This window comes from Alligator mississippiensis, chromosome 3, assembly GCF_030867095.1.
Source record: "Alligator mississippiensis isolate rAllMis1 chromosome 3, rAllMis1, whole genome shotgun sequence".
Classification (NCBI taxonomy): Eukaryota; Metazoa; Chordata; order Crocodylia; family Alligatoridae; genus Alligator; species Alligator mississippiensis.
Genome location: NC_081826.1, coordinates 250,417,991 through 250,441,175, shown reverse-complemented (window position 1 = coordinate 250,441,175; position 23,185 = coordinate 250,417,991). Strand labels below are relative to the sequence as shown.

The 23,185-nt window shown below is 45.3% G+C and overlaps 1 protein-coding gene across 2 annotated transcripts in view; it reads left to right on the top strand.

Annotated features, from left to right (window-relative positions):
* The window catches only part of RASGRF2 (Ras protein specific guanine nucleotide releasing factor 2), a 272,143-nt gene that overhangs the window by 149,661 nt on the left and 99,297 nt on the right, over positions 1 to 23,185 (top strand). For both annotated transcript variants that reach the window (XM_019482951.2, XM_019482947.2), the window contains exon 17: positions 958 to 1,047. In XM_019482951.2, the coding sequence (XP_019338496.1) occupies positions 958 to 1,047 (90 nt within the window). The remainder of the gene's footprint in view (positions 1 to 957; positions 1,048 to 23,185) is intronic.

The window sequence follows — 23,185 nt, the reverse complement described above, 5'->3', positions numbered from 1 at the left end:
TATGTTTACAGATATGGTGTTAGTTTATTCATTAGCATTTAAGAAAATTGCTTAATTGAAAAGAAAAAAGTGAGAGGTGGATATTGCTAAATAGTTCTCTGATGGTTCCTTCAAATTGCTAAGAGAACCATTAACCATGTCCTGTAAATGTTTTAAAGATGACCCCCTCATTAAATCCAGATTTCAAACCATTTATTTCTTGTTGTTTTAAAGTAACACAAATGCAACCTTCCTAAATAACCACTAATATATTATAGAAATATTTTTGGGTAATTTTAAATCAACCAAAGTCTTTATTCTTGGCTCTGATGAGTATGTATGAAGGAGTTTAGGTTAAAAAATCAGGAAATGCAAAGCAAAATCATACTGGTAGAAGTTGGAAGAATGATTTGCAGAATTCCCTACACAGCAAAATCAGTAAGTTTTGCAAAGCTCTGCTAATTTTATGTAACAACCAGGGGAAAGTCTGAAATCTTGTTCAAAATGTACCTGTATTGAATCCTGAACATTATGGGTCCCAGTTTATAAGAAGTTACCCATGTAAGTAGTCCCATAGTTTGGTTAACCTTAATATAACTTTTTTAGCTTAAGCTGAGCATTAAAAATGATTTGCATGATTTATTTTTGAGTAGTTTTACCATCATTTTCATCTTTTGTTCAGTCAATCCTTATTATTCACTGTGACGCCATCATAGTTTTCTAAACTGGAACATTTATTAATGTGATTTGGGGATAAAATCAAGCCAGAAATTTAATTCTAACTTTTTTTGCTTTCTAATACAGAATCCCTTGTCTGTATAAAATATACACTAAGTACGAATACTTGCATGAAGTCCTTGAGTGTTTGTTGTTACTATAAGAGTTAAACGAATGGTAAAGTATAAGCTTTGAAATGTTTTGAAAAAAAATAAAACCAAATTCATGCTGTTGACATTTATTTGTCTGTTCTCTTTACAGTACAGACTGCTGATAACAGCCACTGCTCTGTTTCTCCTGCTTCTGCTTTTGCTATTGCTACAGCTGCAGCAGGGCATGGGAGTCCACCAGGTAAAGGCAATTTATTTAGAGCATGAAAAATACAGATGGGTTTTAACAGGCAAAGCAGACCTGCTCAACAGGCATGCTCACCCCTGACTTAAGTAGCCACTAGTTTGTCGCTTTAATCGCCTGACTATTTGACTTGGTTAGAATAACTTGGCTTCAATTCAGAGTGAATCATGGACTATCCAGACTATTAGATGAACTTGACAGTAAGACCCTGCACAGAAGTACCATTTGAAGTACTTCAAAGGGCCAGTGGACAAATGCTCACACCTTTTGAAATGCTGAAGCACTCCAAAAAATAAACCTGAAGAAAATAGTGAGTATTTTGGAAGCATTTAATTTTGAAGAACTTCCTGTATGTCTTTTCACTCTGAGTGCAACAGTGGGTATCTTGGTCCTTTAGCAACCCACAGACCTCCATTCTCCCTCCCACTCCCCCTCTTCCGGAAGAAAAGAGAATACAGTCAATAGGTGCTCTCCTGTGTGTTCAGCTGTAGTCAGGGCTGGAAAGCCAGAATTGCTGTGTGCCTCTTCACCTTTAGCTCTGGTCTTCTGGAGTACTCCCCTGCCAGAACCCAGCAACTACAGGATCCATGCTCCCACATACTCCCCATCCCTGCTGGAAATGGGAGAACATACAGATATGCAAGGATTGGGGGCTGGAGAGCATTAATTTCTGTGTGCCTGTTAACATTTGGTCTCCCAGACCAGCTGCGGGAAAGGAGGTAGTCTGGGAGACCTGAAGCAGAGTGCACAAAAGAGAGTTCATTGATAGCTCCCCACTCTTACCTTTTCCCCCACTCCCTGTGTGCACCCCCTTGTCATACCCTCTAGCTGGAGAGCATGCTTGTACATGCCACTGCAGTGATTTTAAAACACTGGTAGATGGTGGGGGCAAGGCACTGTGGAGTGCTGTACATCTGTTCATGGCTTGAAATGCTCTAAATGTGAAGTGCTCCAAACTGGAGTGGAATTTGGAATGCTTATCATGCATCTCTATCCATAGCCTAAGATTATCAGTAACTATGCCAATTACCAGGGATATCAAGAGATTATTTAAAAAATCAGCTTTCTTGAATTTAAAGATATTTTCTGTCTCAAAATTGTGAAATAATAATAATCTATATAAAACCCTAGATTTACTATAATCTATTGTAATCATTTATATTTTTAAAATGTATAATAAAAAGCAATATGTGTTTGCTGCCAATGCTTTGAGGAAGTCAAACAAATTATAGCTAATAAAGAATATTTTCATAGAATCATAGAAAATTCGGGTGAAAGGGACCTTCAGAGATCATCTAGCCCAGCTATGAGGCAGGATTACCCGATCCAAACCATATTACACAAGTCCTTGTCTAATCTGTTCCTTAAACTACAGTCAGTGCTCTTGCACAACTACAAGGCATATTGCCCAAGGGCACTAAAAGCACCCTAACCTGCCACAGGTAAAGTAAGGGGGCAATAGCAATTAGTGTCCTGCTGTTGTAAGTGTTGTTAAAATATGTTCAAGAGATCCAAGGATGAGGGTTGTGTCCCCAACTATGGAGGAAAGCAAAACCACACAGTGTGTACGAATTTGACCAGGTGATAAAATTCCTTCCTGATCCAAAATGTGGCAATTGGTCTGAGCCTGAGCAGTGGGGACAAGACCTCTGGGTTTTAGTCTTAGCAGGAGGATTGGCACACCTGGTCAGAATCCCCAGCCTTGGCTGCAGCCAACACTCAATGCTTCTGAGAAAGGTGAAAATATCTCTTGTCACCTGAAGCAATAGGAGGGGAACATTTTTTTCCTGGCCCCATAAGGTAACCAGCAGGGTCCAGAAGCATGGGAAAAACTAAACACCCTCCATTATTTAAAAAAACAAACAAATATTTACAAATATTTTAAAATATATATATATATATATATATGTGTGTGTGTGTGTGTGTGTGTGTGTGTGTACACACCATATTAACTTTAAATATACAGCACAATTAAATATTTAAATACTTTTACATGTATTTACATATTTTAAAATATTACAGTATTTTACCTTATTTTCAAGTATGTTTAAAATGCATTTTAAAATACTGGTTTTCTGCATTTTTTATTTGAATTCTAAGTTCTTTACAAAACCAGCTTGATAAATCATCAGTAAAGTTAATCATGTAGTAAATAAGTAGAGGTGCACTGATACATTGGTCTGATATCAGATTGACACCGATATAAAGAAAATTGTATCAGAAATCAGCCTGATGTGGCTGACAATGTGGCTGATAAATGCCCTGTGCATCTGCACAGCAGATGGTGAGGAGGTGTAGGTGGCGAGGAGCACAGCCCGGCAGCTTGGAGAGCTGCGTGCAGCTCGTAAATTTGTTGTGGGGGAAGGGGTGGGGGAGAAGGAAGGGGCATGGGGGCGCAGATTAGGGCCCCTGAGTTGAGGGAGGGAGTGGGGCTGGGGCAGGGGTTGGGGTAGGTGCTGCCAAGCTGGGGTAAGGTAGGGCACGGGATGGAGCCATGGCTTGTCTGGACGAGTGTGGGGGGGGGCAGCTTCCACTGCTACCCGCACCCCAGGAGGGCATGGGGGGGCGTGTGCCCTGGATCTGTGTGGGGTGGGGTGGCTGCAGCTGTGGGCTGAGGCTGGGGCTGCGCCGGGCTCTTCCTGGAGGGGGCTGGGCTGGGCTGCACTCAGGGTGAACGGCAGCAGCACTGGGAGTAGGAGTGGAGGGGGCTATGGTGAATTTTGGGGTGGCTGCAGCCCTCCATATAGCCCTGTTCCCAGTGCTGCCATCGCCTGCCCCAAGCTCAGCCTGGCCCAGCGCCCCTGCCAGGAAGAGCCCAGCGCCACCCTGGCCCCAGCCCACCCTGCACAGATCCAGGGGGCACATGTCCCTCCAGCCCTCCGTGTCCTCAAGGGGTGCACGCAGCGGTGGGAGCCACCCCCCTCCGCCCCCAGACAAGCTGTGGCTCCATTCCATGCCCCTCCTTGCGCTGGCTGGTCAGCGCCTGCCCCAGCCCCAGCCCCACTCCTTCCCTCACCACAAGCCCCTTCCCTCCCACCTCCTTTTCCACCACAACAGACTTACCAGCTGCACGCAGCTCTCCAAACTGCCGCGCTGCGTATCAGAAATTGGATCACTATTGGCCCCAAAAATCTCTATTGGTGCACCCCTATAAATAAGACATGTTATTTATAGTCACAAGTTATTAATATAATAGGAATTGAAAAATTAAAATATGAATAAATGGCTAAGATTTTTAATTGCTAAAATGAACACATAGTGTATCTTATTTATTAACATAAAGAAGTACCAAATTTAAGGTAAAGACTATTTAGCTGGAAATTAACTTGTCTGTTAAAGACCAGCTAATGATACTCAATCTTTCTTTGGGAAATTAATGACCAAATAGGTGGTGTAAACCAAGGTTTGTTTCTTTCTGATTTAAATTATAATTAAACAATATACCCTGCCAGTTACTTAATAGCTTTATTAGGAAACTGCTGAATGTTATTTTTTGATTAAACATATTTATGTATTTTGAGACTAACTAAGAAGGGGAAATTTTTGTGTGTGCATCCTGGAAAGTAGATAATAGATCTTAACCCTTTTTTCAATTTTTTATTTTAAAAATATTATCCTGCATTAAAAAAAAGTATGAAGTATCTAATTTTCCAAGCTTGTGTATGGGAATTATGCACCTAAATAAATCTACTGTGAAAGGGCACTGTAAATGCCTCCAGAAGAGCTATATGGTTTACACTCTAAATATTAGAGTGAGGGAAACACTTGGGTTCTGTTTCCAGTCCTACTGTTGCCTTGATATATTCCTCAGCACATCACTTAATTTTTTTATAAACTACATTCAATTATTGATCTAGTGTTTACATTAGTGCAGGGGTATCAAACTCAACTGGCTTTGTGGCTGGACTGCCCCTATGTGCCACAGCCAGCCGTGCAGGCTCCATGTGCCGTATGTGTTCTGAACTGCTTGCAACATGTGCATTAGCTTTAGCCCTGCACATGACATAGAACCCATGGTGGCCCTGGCCCATTGCATGACTCGCAATTCATGGTTCTGATGCCAGGCTCACACTACACATAGCACACTGGCCCAGTCTGGAGCATGGTGCTGCATGTGGTATCCGTGCTGAACCAGCCTTGTGTGCTGGCTCTGGCATGTAGGGCCAATCTATGGCCCCAATCTGGATTGGCCCTGGATCCAGTGTGCAGGGTTGGTCTGGCATAGGCCCTGTGTGCTGTCTGTAGTATGCACTTGCCTCAGCAGTACATAGGGTCAGCCCTGGACACATGTTATATGTGGTACCATTGCCAAACCAGCCATGCATGCTGGCTTTGGCCTTTTGGGCCACTCTGGTGGCCTTCTCTGGACTGGCCTGGATCCAGCATGCAGGGCCAGTACAGCATGGTGCTGCATGCAGGATGCCCCCCCCCCCCCCCAAGACTGATGGTGTGCAGCACACATCAGCTCCAGGCCCTATGCCATGTGCATCCCCACCAGACAGGTTCTGTATACTGCATGCAGTGTGTGGGGCTGGGGCTAGCACATGCTGCATATAGTCCATCAATCTAAGACTCACAGGCAGCACTGTGAGATGGATGATAGGGCTCCACAGGCTGGATGCAGCCAGCAGGCTGTGTTATTGACACTCCATGCATTAGTATAAATCCAGAGTAACTCCACCAAGACCAATGCAGTTTGTTTTTACCCTAGAGCAGCTGAAAACTTTGTTGTATGCAGTCTTCAAAATGAGATACAATAGAGGCCTGGGCAAAAGTGTGGCAGTGTGGAAGGAAGGGAAAAGTGGATTTGGAACACATTTTGAAAGGAAAAATGAGCAGTACTTAACAAAAGGGTGAGTATGGGTGAAAAATAGAGAGAGGGATTAAATGAAAACTCAAATACGCAAGTCTAAGTTACAGGTGGTAGAATGCTAATGCATGACCAATAAGGAGGTCCTTTTCTTTCTACTTTCTTTCCCATTTTTTCCTCTTTAGGTGGCAGTATAGCTTGGAGGAAAGAGCATATGTTTGGGAGACAGAGGGCACATCTATGCATGCTATTCATGCACTGCATGTTTACTGCACAGTAAAATACTGCACAGTAATCATTCCCTCGGAGGGCATCTACATGTGCGACTGTCAGGTGTAAATTTACTTCTGAAGGGATCAGTATAGACCAGGGCTACTGCTGTCCTGCTCTGCCCCCCTACAGCAGCTAGAGGGAGCTCTAGGCTCTCCTGGGTGCCAGCTCCAGGCTGTCAGGGGGCACTGAGGTCTTGCCTGGGCTCCAAGGGGCAGCTGTTTCCCAGCCCCCTGCCCCGATCAGCAGATTGAGGCAGGGGGCTAGGAAACAGCTGCTGGGGTGAGGACAGTTCCTTCGCCCCTTGCTGCCTGGGCAATTTGCTCTTGGTTACCAGGCTACATAAGCGTTACTGCATAGTAGCTAATGCACAGATAATCTATTACCTGTATTTTCAGGTAGTAGAAAACTGATCATTAGCTTAATTTACTGCACAGTAGCTGCTGCACATGGTTATATGGTGACACCTTACTGCACAGTAGATCAGTCTAGTGCGCAGTAAAATGTCTCATGTAGACAGGCCCGAAGGGTTCTAAATTACAGTTCTGGCAGTAAGTTATGGCACATTTATTTTTTTCTCATCTATAAAATGAGAATAATAATACTTACTCCTGCACATCACAAAGGTGTGGCAGATCTGCAGGAGTTAGTAATAGAGACCCCCAGTCTTGAGATTCTGACTAAACTCTGACCTCCACCACCTTTTGAAGAGGTTAAGATTAACTGCAGAGGCAGTCACCACTCAACAATAGCACAATATTTTTATTTCACGAGGGTGACCTGTTTTCAGGGGAGAGAGACTTCATGAAAGTTATGCAGGTACCTTCCCACATGATAATATATAGTATTCAGTTTCACACAAGGGAATGTTTTTTAACCCAGTCAGGAGTGCAACCTGCTACTCTGTTATCTGATCCAACCTCAGTGTGGTTTGTGAAGCTGTAGAGAAACATAAACTGAGATTGCTGGTGTCTGATTTTACTGGATGGAGCTGTGTCAGATCCCATAAGCACAAAGGTCACGTGGTAGATTATTCTCCTGATTCCAAGCAGCTGTGTCTTTCCCTCTTTTTCCAGTGGCTACCTAACAGTGTCTTCTCTCTCATATACCAAGCAGAAATTCCTGCTCAGTTGCCTAGCTCATTGACCCAGAATCATCCTGGTGACTCTAGGCCAATCTTCTAACTTGGTTTAATCTAAAAACTTTTCCCTCCAATAGAACTCTGGATACCTGCAACTAGCCTTCTGCCTATTTAAGGGTGATTTTTCCCCCCATGAGAGTATGCTAGCCAGTTCTTTCCCAAAACAAAAGAGTGAGAATGGTAGGAATTTAGAATTGTGTTTTTACCTCCCCCCACCACACCTGTCCCTTACCAAACATAGCTTTTCATGATAGACCTTTTCAGATAATTTAGTTAACATCTGAACAATTTATTCAGTGCTCCAAAAAGACAAAGCACTATATAAAAGCTAAGTAATAGTAATATTGCTCATGAAGAATTGTCATTTATTGTAAGTATTAATGTGAATTGGCAGGTTTCTGAACTTTCCTTGTTTTATTTCAATTTTAGAAATCTTTTTTTCAGAGTACTATTGCCAATTCTCTTCTTTTATCCTATTTCACTCATATATGCATTGCTTTTGAGATGTTGCTTTGAATCAGTAACAATGTCAATCTCAAAAGAAACAGGATCTGCTTTGGTGTGTAGTGGCTAAGGATATACGTGGGGCAATACACTTGTTAATACCCTAAGTATGAAAGTTCTCTATAGAAGACTGGAAGACATTCAGAATTTAGTTTCCCTGATAACAATAATATGGGTGAAGTAAATGTGGCAAAATAATTCAATGTTGCTTTTATAAATAGTAGACAAATTAAAGTGTGCTGTATGTGAACAAAGCAAACACAGAAGCTTCTGTTCGGTTGTGATAAGGATTCGTTTTAAACAACATGACAGAGAAAAATAGATAAAATTAATGTGGGATTCTCTTATCTTTAAACAGTTTTAGTGAGCATAGGTTTTGAGGGAGCTTGCATTGACAAAACGTGAATTTGAGGCCAAATTGATCTTTCTGTATTCCATTATGTTAACTTCTATATTTTCTGATTTTAGCTGAGACCAGAGGCAGGGATAGTCAGAACAGTTTGAGAAATGTATTAATACTTGTTTGAATGAAGCCAGAGAGACAGGAAATGGTGAAATCTTACTAATAAACTGTTGTGAGATGTTGACCTATAAGAAGTATGGAGAAGTCGAAATAAACTTTAGATAAGGAGCTGAATACTTAATCTCAAACATACTGGTTCAAATCTTGGCAGCCTTATTTTCACCATTCCCTATTGTCCCATTCAAAGTAAAAAAGTCCATTATTTTCAAGATGCTGAATGCTACAATGCTGCCTTCCCTCCTCCAGTTCTGAACTTCATGATAGAAAACATACCATTGTTTCACAAGTACAAGGTGACACATTATAAGAATGGGTAGGAGTGGAATGGGAGCTGGTGCTTAGCAGCGATTCCCAAGCACCAGCTTCTTAAATAGAAAACATCTGTTTTTGAAGGGGAAAGGAGAAAGTGAAGTGAAAAAGAAGCAGAAAGCAATATGTTGCAGGGCATTGACTGATATATATGATAGGTGGGCCTGAAAATCAGTCCCAGAGTAGCAAAGAGATAGGGTGGATGATTTTTTCTCTGTTTATCCCATGATTTAAAAGGCTTAATTAAAATACAAATCTGAAACAAGAGTAACTGCACAAAATAAAAATCACTCTTACTCTGTTTCTTTGCACAAGTTGCCTGCACAGTGTCTGTACTGCTGGAATCATAGCTGGAGCTTTGACTAGATTATTATCTGAGTACTATACAGGAGAGAGAATTTCTCCTAAAGCTGCTGAATTCTGGGCAAGGAATGCACCTACAGCCTGTCATAGGTATGATAATCTGTGGGTGCATCTACATGAGACGCTATGTCACTGAAGTGACAAGCTACGGAGACATAGCGCATCGCTACGGTGACATAGCCTCGGTGGGCATGAACCGTGATGCCAAGGCTACTGCGCAGTAGCAACAAGTTACTGCGCAGTAGCTCGTTGCTACTGTACCGTAAGGTCAGAAACAACCTATGTGCTGCTGGGACTGCGTAGTACCAGTGGTTACTACATAGTCATTTAGTATTTGCTAAGCAAGTACTAAATGACTGCACGGTAACAACTGCACAGTTGGACACACATGTAGAAGCGCCCTGTATTTGCAAACGGCATCAGACAACTTGCCCTATGAATCCGTTATTGTAGAAAGAAGTAAGAGGCCCAAAATTTTGTGTTTACCACTGAATGTTAGTACTTAGTAAATGCGTAGCCCCAAATTGAATTGTTCTCTCTCTTTTTTTTTTTTTTTGGTTCTGCAAAAACCAAGGCCATCAGATAGTTTCTCTTTCCATGCAAAGTGCTCCCATGTTCTTCACTTTTCTGCTGCTTACATAATACAAAAACAATCTAATTATCTTTGTCAGCTACTAAAACTTTCTCCAGAGCAAATACAAAAGCCACTCTGTTAATCAGCTGGCTTAAGCTGGTAAAATAAATGCAGTCTTGGAACACAGTATGCACTGAAAGAACACCACAAGACCATTTTCCAAATACTGGTAGGTTTGTCCACTTTTCACAGTGAACAGAACACCCAACAGTGCCCATGAGTTCTATATCTGTGGTCCAGTAGTGCTGTGCTTAATATGGAGAAAGAGCCTAATTCAGTTGTTATTCATGACCTTTTATTCCAGGCATACAAAATTAGTGCTGTATGCAATCCTCTGTCCATGATAGGTTACTGCTGATAACAGTGGGAGGATTACACAAGGAATGACTATGCAATTTGGTATTTACAAAGTACTGTATAACTCTTTTGACTAGTAACTAAATTTTGTTAGGAGAGACAGGTAGTTAGCCATGTTAGTCTCAAGTCAAGCAGAAAGTAAGGTTAGAGGGCTGCACCATATAGAAGAACTAAATGAGAGATGTGTAATTTTTCATGAACGGAGCTCACTTCATTAGATGTTGTGAAAGGACATGCACAGAGCAGGCTATCAAATAGAGTGATTTAAACACAGGAAAAGCAGGGAGAGAGGAGAGGGGGGACAATGATGAGAGAGGCAAACAAGTAATAAGTATCTGTTTAGACTATACTTAACACAATCTAGTCTATTGGTGATTTCTTGTCCTACAGTTTTGTGTTTGAGTTGGCTTTTAAATTTTTCTGTATAAAAACAGCTACTGAGGTCAGCAGTGGAACGTCCAGGAAGGTTACAGGGTTCTGCCACCAGGTTTTGTGTGTTTTTGGACTTGATATCTGATCAGTGTACCCTCATTCTTTCACATAAACATAAGTATTGCTCATGAAGGGGCATACCTTCTATCTGGGTCCATTGCAAGGCCTGGTGCCTTGGTGAGAATAGGAGTTAGGGAGACTTTTGCTTGAGAGATGCCATTTTAGGTTTGGGGGCTGTCTGTAAGCCAGAATAGGTTCATTGCCCATGGCTACCTTGAGGTGGTTGTCATTTTCTAGGAGGGGTTGGAGGTCATTAATGATGTGTCCAGCATGTTCAAGATAGGGGCTGTAGATGACAACAAAGGGATTCTGTTGTCCTTATCTTGGGGTTGGTATTGTAACAGATTGGAGTGGGTTTTGTTTTGAATGACCATGATTTTGGGATTGTAGGAATCTCTGCTGCAGATCCTTAAGGTGTTCATCTCGGTCAGTGGGATCAAGTAACAAAGAATTTGGTTGTAGACAGTGGATCTAGTAGTGTTGTTGGCTACAAATGTCCAACTCGGGATCCTTAAAATTCTGGTTTATTAGGTGAATTGAAACACTATAATGAAGTTAAATCATAAACCTTGGGGCTGGTCCCCCCCCCCCCACCACACACACACACACACACATGCACACACATGCACACACACAGTAGCAAGCTACAAGAGTCAGGTATACCTATCCTACAAGCGCTGGAGTCTGCTGTCAAGGCTTCTTTCAGTATGGTGTTATCTTCCAGAAGGGGGTCGCCGGCTAGTCCTTCTGGCTGGACAGGTCGGGTGCTGGTCAAGTTGGAGATCAAGAGGGCGCCACTGAGGGTCACTTTTCATTGCTTTTTATCTGTCCTTGGCAGACTTTGGTGACTCCCCAGTTTTCAGGTTTGCCCAATCCAGGGGTCGTTGACCCTTGTGGGACTTGCCCCCTCGGTGGCTACTGAATGGCATCTGTCAGCCCCAGGGGTCGTCCGCATGTACGTGCAGGTTTGGGAGTCTGTTGATGAATTTTGAATAGGGCTCTGGGAGCGGTCAATCTGGAGATATTCAGCCCAAAAGTTGGTCCCTGGCTTTGATTAACTCAGGCCAGGGCTTCTAGCCCTTGATCTGTGACGTTTAGAGATTTCCCACTTGTTACATTGTCTTCTATTGAGTTCTTCCGTTGGTTGATCTGCAGTTTCCTTAGGTGTTAGTTGCTGTCTGCTGCTACAGTGTTACACATTCAATCACTGATTCACTTGCTCTTTCAGGGGCCAGCCTGATACAGGGAAGCAGCAGTTTGACTCCTGCCCTTGTTAACATTGTTACTAAACACATTTATAGTTGAAAGGTGAGGAGTATAAAATATAAGCTACAAATGCCGTGGCACACAAATAGATAAAAAATACCAAAATACACAGGGAGATACAAAATGCACACATACAAATTTTAAAACACAATTCCTTATCTTAAAGTGAAAGAAAGAGGAAGGAAGAAAAGATAGAAGAGGAAAAACATATTTAAAGAGGGGAGAGCAAATGCAGGCAAGAGGAAGAGGGGGCTTTCTGCTACAGTGTGCTTGGGAAGAATGCTGGTGGCATGAAGGTATCTGTGGCAGTCAGTGGGTTTGTGATACAGTGTGGTGGCAATGTGGCAAACCTTCCCTGCAGTGTCTAGGGAATGAATTTGCTGGGTGGAATATTCCAGAGTCAGTTTGATGGAAGGGTGGAAGTTGTTAAACTCGGGATGGAATTTCTCTAGAGCAGGGCTGTTCAACTCTCAGCCTGCGGGCAGCATCTAGCCCACATGGGCTTAAACTATGGCCCTCAGACTCCTTCCTGACTCCCACTCCACCCATCACTGCAGCTGCAACAATACCTGGAGATTCTGGGTTCCCCCGCACTCCTCCAGCTTCCACTCTACCCCTCCCTCAGAGGGTGGGGAAGTGCAGCAGTGTAGAGAGCTGAGAGTAAGGCTGGGATATGCAGTACAGCAGGAGGTGGGAGGAATCAGGGGGGATGCAGGCTTGCAGTGTAGTGGGGTGCCCGTGTGGGTACATGGTGCAGAAGGAGAGGGGTTTGTGGGTGTGCAGTGCAGCGGTGAAGGGGGTGGTGGGTGCACAGTACAATAGTGGCGAGGTTGGGTACTCAGTTCGGGGGGAGGGGGGGGTGCCTGGTTTGTGCAGCCCAAGTTACTCTGGCTTGCCCAGGTGCAGGCCCTATTGGTACATCCTGTGGGTCATGCAGTCCCCACTGCTTCAAATTTGGACAGCCCTGCTCTAGAGATTTCTTCCTGTCTCCATACATGATGATGTCATAAACCATACAGCATCTTAAAATATACCGTAGGTGTATCAGGTGGGTGAGAGGGCAGCTGTGAAGAAAACGGGTTTTAGGATCTGTCTTAAATATATAGACATATTGGAAGGGAGGAGGGGGCAGTGAGTTTGCATTCAGAATCATTTAGTGGGTCTCAAAAATAATGCCAGGCACTATTAGGACCATCACTCTATTTCTGTCCTTTGCTTGTTTGGCCATTTGTGCATACAACTGCCAAAACTGCATAAACAACTTGGATGATTTTTTATTTTTGGCACACAGTTGTTGCTTTACAACACGAGTCCTCCAAACTCCTGCCAAAGCCATTGCATCTGTATTGCGGGACTGCCCAGGGGGCGGGAAACTTGATGGTAGGAGAGTGGTGACCATTAATACCGTCACTCTCCCCTCAGCAAATTCCCAAACCCCAAGCCCTGTGCAGCCAGGCCACACCCTCTGCCCTGCTTTTGGATCAGAGCTGCTCCCCTGTCCTTTCCCTCTCGCCCCCTCATTTGGGGCTAGGATTGGGGCCAAACTATGCTCTCTTTTCACCTGTGGGGCTGAGTTGGGGCCAGGGCACAACCTTTCCCCTGCAGGGACAAGCCACACCCTTTTTGTTCTGTGGGGCCAAGCCATGCCCCATTTCCCCCATGGGGCCAGGTTGCCCTGCATCCTCCTCCACATAGCCAGATCATGTCCACTGCGCTGTCCTTGGTCCTGGATCAGGACCACCAATGGCATCCAGCTTGCAGACAGATGGGGCATTGCCTACCAGCCTGCTGGGGGAAAAGGTTGAGCATGTTTGCTCTACAGTATTTGAAAAACTAGTTCCTAAAATGTCATCATTAACTTTAAGATGTACAGTCCCATTAAGATGAATGAGGAAAGTTCACATGTCCTGAGAGATACTTTATCAGGCACCTTGAAGACTAATAGATAACTTGGTTTGATTTTGCTCTTGTTTGTACTCTTGTTACATCTGGAATGATTCTTTGCATCACTAAGAAGTAGAAATGTCCTTTTTAAAATGTAATCTCTCTCAGAAGATGGATAAATGCTTCTGATGGGGCAGATCTGGCCTGGGTATTTGCCATCACTGTTATAATTACTGTAGTTCCGCTTGATTCACATTACAGCTGTTGGCAAACTTGGCTGTCTAAATGTAATGATTCACAATTCAGTGAGATTTACATACTGTTCCATTGGATAACACTTAGGTCTTTCAATTCAGATTAATCAAGCACAGAATAATTAAGACTGACTATATAATTAAGTGCCTATAAGTAGCAGAATAAAGTTTAATGTAAGTTTTTCTTTTTAGTGAGTGTTATTCAAACCCTTTCAGGCTGACCAGCACTGGCATTCTGTAGTCATTCAAACTATTAGCCACCTTCCCAGTGTCACAATATTTTGTTTTATTTGGTTTGTTCTGACACAAGCACTAATTGCAGCAATTGAATGACACAGCTTGTGCCTACTGATACAAAAGAGATCCTCTGAACAGTATAATGTGTATATATAGGACTATGTCTGGAGGAGGCACTTCTGCTTTATATGATGCTGCCAGATGTATTTATCATTTTAAATTCAGTAATATACTGAACAGTCTGGAGATGTGTAATGCAGAGTAATGAAGATATGTATTTTCCAGGGAGTCCCACTGATCTTCCACATGTAGGGTTTAGGAAGTAAGGACACTCCAGTCCAGGAAATATCTTCTTGCCACCAGATTCAGCAGTGGTAGTACAATATCATAACATTGTGTCCCATTTCAAGAGAGTTCCTCAGCAATCACTGAGGAAGTTAGTAAATTGGAAGGTATAAATTATTGTTGCCACCCTTACTTTGCAGCGTGCAGGCAATGATAGATTTGCAAATTCTGATGGATCCTTGAGTAAATTCTGACAACATATTGGAGAGACATGAGGTGAGTATCTCTATACTAATCAGATAGCTGTGTGATATACAGAAATGTTATAGCAAATAAGTTCACATCACATCCAAGTTTACACGCTAAACTTTGATTAAAAATGGTAAATGTTCATGAGGTTTTGTTTTCCTAGCATTGTGCAAAGATAGTCACACCCAAAGCAAAACCAGAAAACATTGGCCTTTTTTCAGTTAGTCTTGGGTATGCTGAAAACACGTGTTTCTTGCAGTCCAAAAAGCCCTCCCCCTTTACTGGAAAGGACATGGAAAACCTGTGTCTTTTATAGTCTAGGCCTGAGAAAAATAAAATGGGATATATGCTGCTAGTCTATATACATACGAACAGCTTGAATGCATTTTTGAAGCTAGCGGGTCTACTATACATGAGTAAAGTGGTGCTATTGAGCCATGTCACAGAGTCAGTGAGGACTGGGAAGCAGGCCATAATCTTAACCATACTTTGTTTCTTGGTACCATATTTACTTTATTCTAAGATGAGCCCCTGCATTTAACATGGGGGAAAAAAAGCCCCCTTGTCACAGAATTGAGTATGGGGCTGGGGGAGAGGGGGGCAGGTGGCTACTGTGGCTTGGGCTCCAGCCCTTTTCCAGATTTGGGGCCATAGCTGCTGCTGCTGCCTCTTCCAGCCCCCACTACTTCTGTACCCTACCACCTTCCCTCTGCAGCCCTTCCTCCCCCATCTCCCCCTTCCATGCAGCCTCTGCTCCCCTGCTTGCCTCGTCTCTCCTCCCCTTATCCTTGCTCTGAACCAGCAGACTCCATCCACACTCTCCAGCCTGATGCACTGCGTGCAGTCCTAGTTATATAGCAGCAGTGCACAGCCTGCACAGCTGCTATGAGGACTGGGCTAGGACCATGCTCAGTGCCCCAGTCTAGAATTAAGATGGAGCCTGCCAGCACAGAGTAAAGATAAAGGGGCAGATGTGGGGAGAGGCTTGGGAGAGCGGGGGGGCTTGGACTCAATGACCTAGATAGTCCCATCCACTCCTATGTTCCTTGCTACCTTAACCACAATTGCATTCTTTCTCTTCCTGCATCGTTCAGTATACACCCTCCAATTTCTGCACCAAACAAGGTACAGATCTTATAGACAACTGCATTACAGACTTATTCCAACACTTCCCATCCACCTGAAAGGTTGAAATCTGGCAAAGTTGCACGCAATTGAAAACTGGGTCCTGGATAGTATCAGTGATGGTGGGGAGGGGAGGGAAAGGGGAATGAATCAAAGGTGACTCTCCAATAATTAGATTCTATACATGGAAAATTATAACAAATGTATAATTTTTTCATGTATAGAATCCAATTATGGGGAGGGTTGTCTTAAATTCAGGGTCATTTTAAGTAAATATGGTAGATTCCCATGTAGGAGATGTTAAAGCAGCTCAGGCAATTAAGAAATATTCTTCCACAAAACTTTGCCATTGTTTGGAATCAAACTAGGACTGTATTCATGTGAATCCTAGAGTATCTAGACATTCCTCTAGTTTGTTTGGTCTTTTTTGCTACCAGTACAAACTGCAAAAAAGAAAAGTGGATACTTTTATGTCACGGGATCATGTTGTTCAGTTAGGGGGGTTAGATAAGATGACCTAAATACTGAAATTCTTGTAGTTCACCATTTCAATTCACAACTCCCAGATGGACATGGGTGAAAAATATTGACTTGCTGATTTGATGACTAATACTATTTTTCATCAAAGCAATTATGCAGGTTGTTTAAGGTTGCATAAGTAGAACTGAACAAGTCAGGCAGTGTTCCTGTGGCAGGGCACTGTTGGTGCTTGGCACTTTAAGGGCTAGGCCAGGAAGATGTCAGGTGCCTGACGAGGGCAGCCATTTAATGCTTAGCTCTCTGTGCTGAGGAGGGCAGTTTGAGAATGGCCAGCAGGGGAAGAACATGTCCTTGCTGAGCTCCTTGAGCCAGGAACAACTTGGAGGTATATGGGCTGGGGCTATGGGGATGGAGGAGACCCCAGGTCCTGGGCATAACCTAAAACTGTACCCTACCAGAGTAGGGAGGCCTGGTGGGACTGTTGGTGGTGCAGCAGCCCCAGGAAATGCCAGGACTGTGAACCTCCCTGGTGAAAGGTAGGTAGGGGGCACCTGATAACCTCCAGCTCCTGCACAGTGCTGGCTGGGGAAAGCCCAGACCTGTGAGATCTTTGAGAAGCCTGAGGCTCACTTGATCCAGTGGAGTTGTGAGGGAGAGAAGGCAAGCTGCTCAGACCTGACTGGATGGACCCTTGAACTGGTCCATACTGGGGCCTGTACCGAAGGGGGGGTCAAAGGGCCAGGGGCCCACCACAAGGGATTCCAACTGGCCTGAGGGCAGGGCTAGGGCCTAAGGGGGAGCCAAAGGTCCCAGAGAAGGGACCACAGCTTGAGAGGGAGAAGGGTTACAGGTGAGCTTAGCTGCCTGGGATGTCATCTGCGAGGCATAGGCCCATGGGCGACTGGTGCACTTGCCCCCCCAGCAGTCAGTCAGCAACTGAGGGGGGCCCTGCGCAGTCAATTGTGCCAATCTGGAAGTGCCATAAGCATGCCCAGAAGGGCCAGGGGTGTGCCTTGAAGTGCCAGCGGCGCTTCTCCTGGCACCCCCGCTCCCTGGCCAGCACTCTCGGGGGGCGGGTGGCATCAGTGCTCCCACCTGCCTCCTCGCCTGTTGCCTAAGCAAGGAACACTGCTGTCAGGGGGCACACCAGTGCTCTCAGGGGGTGCATGTGCACCCCTGTGCACCCCCTACCCATCATGACTGCATGGGCCCTAGTGTAGGAGAAGGCTCAGAGCTGGGGATATCACCCCTAGTCATCGGGGTCTTAAATGGGTAGCCTTCTGCTGGAGTGTCATAGTTTCATAGTTGGTAGGGTCGGAAGGGACCTGAGCAGATCATCAAGTCCAACCCCCTGCCATGGCAGGAAAGAGTACTGGGGTCAAACGACCCCAGCAAGGGGTTCATCCAGCCTCCTTTTAAAGACCCCCAGGGTAGGAGCCAGCACCACTTCTCTTGGAAGTTGGTTCCAGATCCTAGCCACCCTGACAGTGAAGTAGCACCTCCTAATATCTAGCCTGAATCTACCCTCTGCCAGCTTGTGAACATTATTTCTTGTCATTCCTGATAGTGCTCGGGGAAACAGGGACTTTCCCAATGCCGGCTGGTCGCCCTTGACTAGTTTGTAAATGGCCACTAGATCCCCCCTCAGCCTTCTCTTGTGGAGGCTGAACAGGTTCAGGTCCCTCAGCCTCTCCTTGTAGGGCCTGCCCTGCTGCTCCCTGATCATGTGGGTGGCCCCCCTCTGAAACCTCTCCATGTTGTCCACATCCCTCCTGAAGTGCAGTGCCCAAAACTAGACACAGTACTCCAACTGTGGCCTGACCAGTGTCGCACAGAAGGAGAGGATCACCTCCTTGGACCTGCTTGAAATGCATCTGTGGATGCATGACAAGGTACGGTTGGTCTTCCTGACTGTGTCCCCACACTGTTGGCCCATGTTCATTTTGGCATCAATAATGATTCCAAGATCCTTTTCTGCCTCTGCACTGACAAGAAGGGAGTTCCCCAGTCTGTAGGTATGCTGCTGGTTCTTCCTCCCCAGGTGCAGTACTTTGCACTTGTCAATGTTGAAACCCATCCTGTTCTCATCCGCCCACCCTGTAACCTGTCCAGGTCTGATTGCAGCCTATTCCTCCCTTCTAGCATGCCCACTTCCTCCCACATCTTAATGTCGTCTGTGAATTTGAACAGGGTGCTTTTTACCCCCATGTCCAAGTTGCTGATGAAGATGTTGAACAGTGCGGGCCCGAGGACTGAGCCCTGCAGAACCCCACTGCCCACATCCCTCGAGGTCAATTAAGACTCATCCACCACCACTCTCTGCGTGCGGCCCTCCAGCCAATTAGTGACCCATCTGACTGTGTAGGTATTGACGCCAGAGTCTCCTAGTTTTTTAATGAGAATGGGGTGAGAGACAGTGTCGAAGGCCTTCCTGAAGTCCAGAAATACTATGTCCACTGTGACACCTGTGTCCCAGGATTTTGTGACCTGGTCATAGAAGGCCACCAGGTTGGTCTGACAGGACCTGCCTCCAATGAACCCATGTTGGTTGACCCTAAGCATAATCTCCCCTGCTGGCCCCTCATGGACATGCGCCAGGATAATTCTCTCAAGGTGCTTACCCAGGACCGAGGTAAGACTAACTGGCCTATAGTTTTCTGGGTCCTCCTTTCTCCCTTTTGAAAATGGGAACCATATTGGCCCTTTCCCAGTCCTCTGGCACAATGGCAGAGCACCATGAGTACTCATAAAGCTGTGCCAAGGGTCCCTCAATGACCTCTGCTAATTCCCTCAGCACTCTGGAGTGGAGATTGTCCGAACCTCCTGATTTAAATACATCCAGTCCCTCCAGAAATTCCCTAACTAGGTCCTGTCTGACCATAGGCCTGGGTGCGCCTCCCCTGGGGCCTACTGGGGTCCCAGTGAGGGGGATGACTTGGACGATTATGAGTAACTTCATAATCATTTTTCCATCAAGGCATGGTAAGCAAGAGAGGCAGGCAGTTGGTCCAGAAACAGGTAGGCAGGCCAACATCTAACCAGCCCTGGGAAGACCCCCTGTTACAGTTCCAAAAGCAACAGGTCAGCAGCAGTACTCAGTCCGTCTGTTCTGTGGTATTACAGAAGCCTGGTAGTGATACCACCGTTAAAGGTTAAAACTCCATTTTTATGGACTGGATTTTGACACCCCTTTCTCAAACTCTTGCTGCCTGAAATTTGCATGTTTTTTCTTTTACTGGTAGATAATATTCCTGGGCAATCAGGTCAAATGAAAATATAGATAAACAATTAACTTGTTCTGAATCTGTTTTCAAATTCAGTATCAACAAATACTATTCCTCTCCTCTAAATATTCACCTACTCCTTGGTGATTTTGAATAGGCTTCCATTTTTGTTCCTGAATCAGGATCCCTTTGAATTTAAGAAAACTGTTGCTTAGCAATTCTAGATAACTGAATGGCTAAATGCTCACCCTCAAACTGAGATGAGCCACCCAGTGCAGCTATTGCAGTGCACTAACTTTAAATTAAAAGTTATAATTTATAAGATAGAATTAAAGGTCACTTTTATAACAAATAACCACTTCCACCTTAAAAACGTGTGAAGCATAGTAAAGTCAGTTTCTGAGTTCAGAGGCCCGGTTCCTACATTACTGAGGACAGTATGCTTTAAAGTTGTTTGGAGCATAAAGAAGATTGCATAAAATGACCTGTAATTCCCAAAAGTAACACTTCTGAGAACAATTCCCATTTTTCCAGATGAGCAGGAGGAACAACAAAATGGAGGAGATGTCATTTTTTAGAGTACACCTTTTTAATTTAACCCATGTGGGAATTATTGGGCAATAACCCATGCAATACATGTCATTATTCCTTCATCACGTGTTTCACCTTCAGTATTCAAACTTGGTTCAGGTTGTTGCTGGGGCCTTATCACCCTTAGCTCACATGATGATTAAGAGATTGAGTGTGACGGAGCACCTTCGGTGCTCTGTCACTTTAAGGGCTGAGAGCAGGCAGCCGGCAGGTGCAGGCCAGCCCTGATGAGGCAGCCATTTTAGATCCCAGCTCTCAGGCCTGAGGCAGGAGTTTGCTGCAAGTAGCCAAGGGATCAATAACACCCAGCTAAGCTGCTGCTCATGGAACACCTTGGAGGTAAGGGAGGAACTATGGGGATGGCAGGAGGTTCCTATGGGCCCAGTGGAGTCCCGAGCCCCAAGAAGAAGGCTAGGGCCTAGTAATAACAAGGCCCAGCCTAGCAAAGGTGCTAACAGCTTGCAGGCCTGCACAGGGGCTAGGCAAGCTCTTGGTAAGAGCTGGGAGGGGCGAGGCCTAGGGCTTGGGTGAGGCCTAGGGTTCGGGTGAGCCCAGTTGAGAGAAGGGGTGCTCTATAAAGATATTCAGGGATCTAAGCAAGCCCAAGAGGAGATGGCTATTTGCTGGGGCCCAGAAGGGGACCCTTGTGGTCCACAGAGGGCAGCAGAGGCTAGGCTAGCTCTCTGATCCCTCAACTGGTCAATGTAAGAGGGCCATAGCCGAAAGCTGAAGGGTGATTGAGCCCACCATGAGGGGCAGGTCAGGGCTGTGGAGAGCCATCTGGTACCTCGGCTGGCCTGGAGGCGGGCCTAGGGCCTCAAACAGGCCAAAGGTCCTCTCAAGGGGGAGGACATCACAGCCGGCAGAGGGTAGGGGATAGTCAACATGCATGCTTCTATGAAGGTGGCAGCCAGCAGGAGGCTGCCATAGAAGACCTAGGAGTGAGGGCAGCACAGAAACACCATATAGTCCAATAGGGATAAGACCAGGGCAGGTAGGCCTGCGTGGTCCATGGCGGGACAGTCCCCCAGAAATGCCAGGCCAGTTACCTCCCTGGTGAAAGGTGGGTGGGGATGCCTGATAACCCCAGCCCCCACTATCCGGTGCGTCATTCAGATCAGAGGGAAGGAGGGCCAGGCACGCCTAGGTAGAGGCACCTGAGCCCATGGGGGTATAAGACCCTGGCGGATAGTGCGGCCAGGCATGCCCAGGGAGGGGCACCTGAGCCTGTGGGGGTGTAAAACCCCAAGAGTAGTAGGGACAGCTATGGCTATAGAGAGGCACCAGAGCCTGTGGAGGTGCAATACCCCATGGCCCCAGCATAGGGGCAGAGTGTGGACCCCAGAGAGGGGTGTGTGTGTTGAGGCTCCAGTGTATGTTTGTTGTGGGGGGGGTGTTGAAGCCCCAGGAAGGGGGCAGCTGGGCTCAGGTAAGTCTTCAGATGTCTGAGGCTGCAAATGGGCCCGAGGCCAAGGGGGGGAATAATTGGCCTGAATCAGGGAATGAAATTGAGTGGCCTGATGAGAGGCTAGGGGGAGGGTCAGCTCAGTGTTCGGTGAATTGGCTGGTCACCATTCAGATGAGGGTTGCAGGAGAGGCCCAAAAGGCTGTGCGAGGACCAGTCAAAGAGTGTGAGTAGGGAAGCTCGATGGCTTACAGAGTCGCAGAAGGGTGCAAGAGGCCCCAGTGAGAGGAGGGCAGTATGAATGAGGCCCAATGGGGTGGAGTGCAAGGACGAATGAATGAGGCTAAGTAAGGGGCTGAGTTTGGCCTGGCCATAAGCTGGAATGAAAAGCAACTCAAGAATGCCACCTGCAAGGCATGGGACATGATAAGGGAAGGTTGGAGTCATGTGTACATCCCTAGATGGCTACCCTTAAATGGGTAGCCTCCTGCTTTATTATAACCATTATAGTAACAGCAAGGCATGGCAGGTGAGACCGGGCAGACTGCCCAAGACAGGCGGGTGGGCCAGTACTGTACTGGGCCTAGGAGTTTGCCCCCTGTCACACTGAGGAAGAGGAATTACCTCCTCAGTGTATGAGATATTGGGATTCCAACATCTCATTCACTCTTACTCCTTAGTTTCCTATGGAGATTCCTTCCCCTAAACCTGCTTCAATCTTAGTTTATCAGGAGCTGAACACCTGCTAAATTGCAATAACTTGATCATTTGACTCAAATCCTCACATTCCTGTGCTGGTGAGCTCTCAAGAAAGCACTGTGTCCAGAGATAACCAAATTCCTTTGTATAGGAATTGCTGAACTGGGAGAGAGAGAAGACTTGGTTAGGTAGGACACTGCTTATATACACCCTGCCTTCCCCAAACTACAGACAGTAAGTAGCTAACCTCTAACTCATGTGATGTCCTCCCTGCCCTGACACCATGCTAATCAAAGAGGGAGGACCTTCAAGGGAGTCTTGACCTTATATGACCAAACAGTGCCCCTCACCTTTGGGGTCTGCATTTATACCTGTTGAGTGGACAGTTGCATTACCAACCTTAGGTAAGTCTTGCTTGGTATAATTTATATTTGTTTGCATTATTATAGTCACTTGTTTTATGGCTTGACAATAAGGGACCTGAAAACCATTTGAAACCTTGCCCTTTTTGTGCACAGATTTTTGTGATCTGATGTACAGCCTGTCAATCTTTTTTACTTTGCCTGACAGCCCGCTATCCACTCACAGATGGTCCACAAATGATACCTTTGGTTCTTGTGAATTATTTCCTCCTCCTTTTTCTACCTTTACTCCCATTGTGAGCAAAAATGCTAAATAATTTGGCAAACTTCTTCCTTTAGAAATGTTAAAAGTCTGTCCCAGTAGTGGAAAATATTTGTAAAAAGTATTTCTTGCATTCTCTCAATTGGTCAATTTGTCAGCTACCTGTTCCCATACAATTTGTCCTAGCCCTTGTTTTGTAGACTGACACACTATATGTTTTAGTAGACTAAACGTTCATTTTAAATAGTTACAGAATATAAAACTTCTGTAAACAGCCAGAGACTATGGTTGGGGTACTCCATGAACATTTTCCATCTGAGGGATGCTGGTATGGTTTGACAGCATGCTCAGAAACCCGCATTTCATAGATTTCATAGACATTTGGGCTGGAAGGGACCCTGAAGGATCA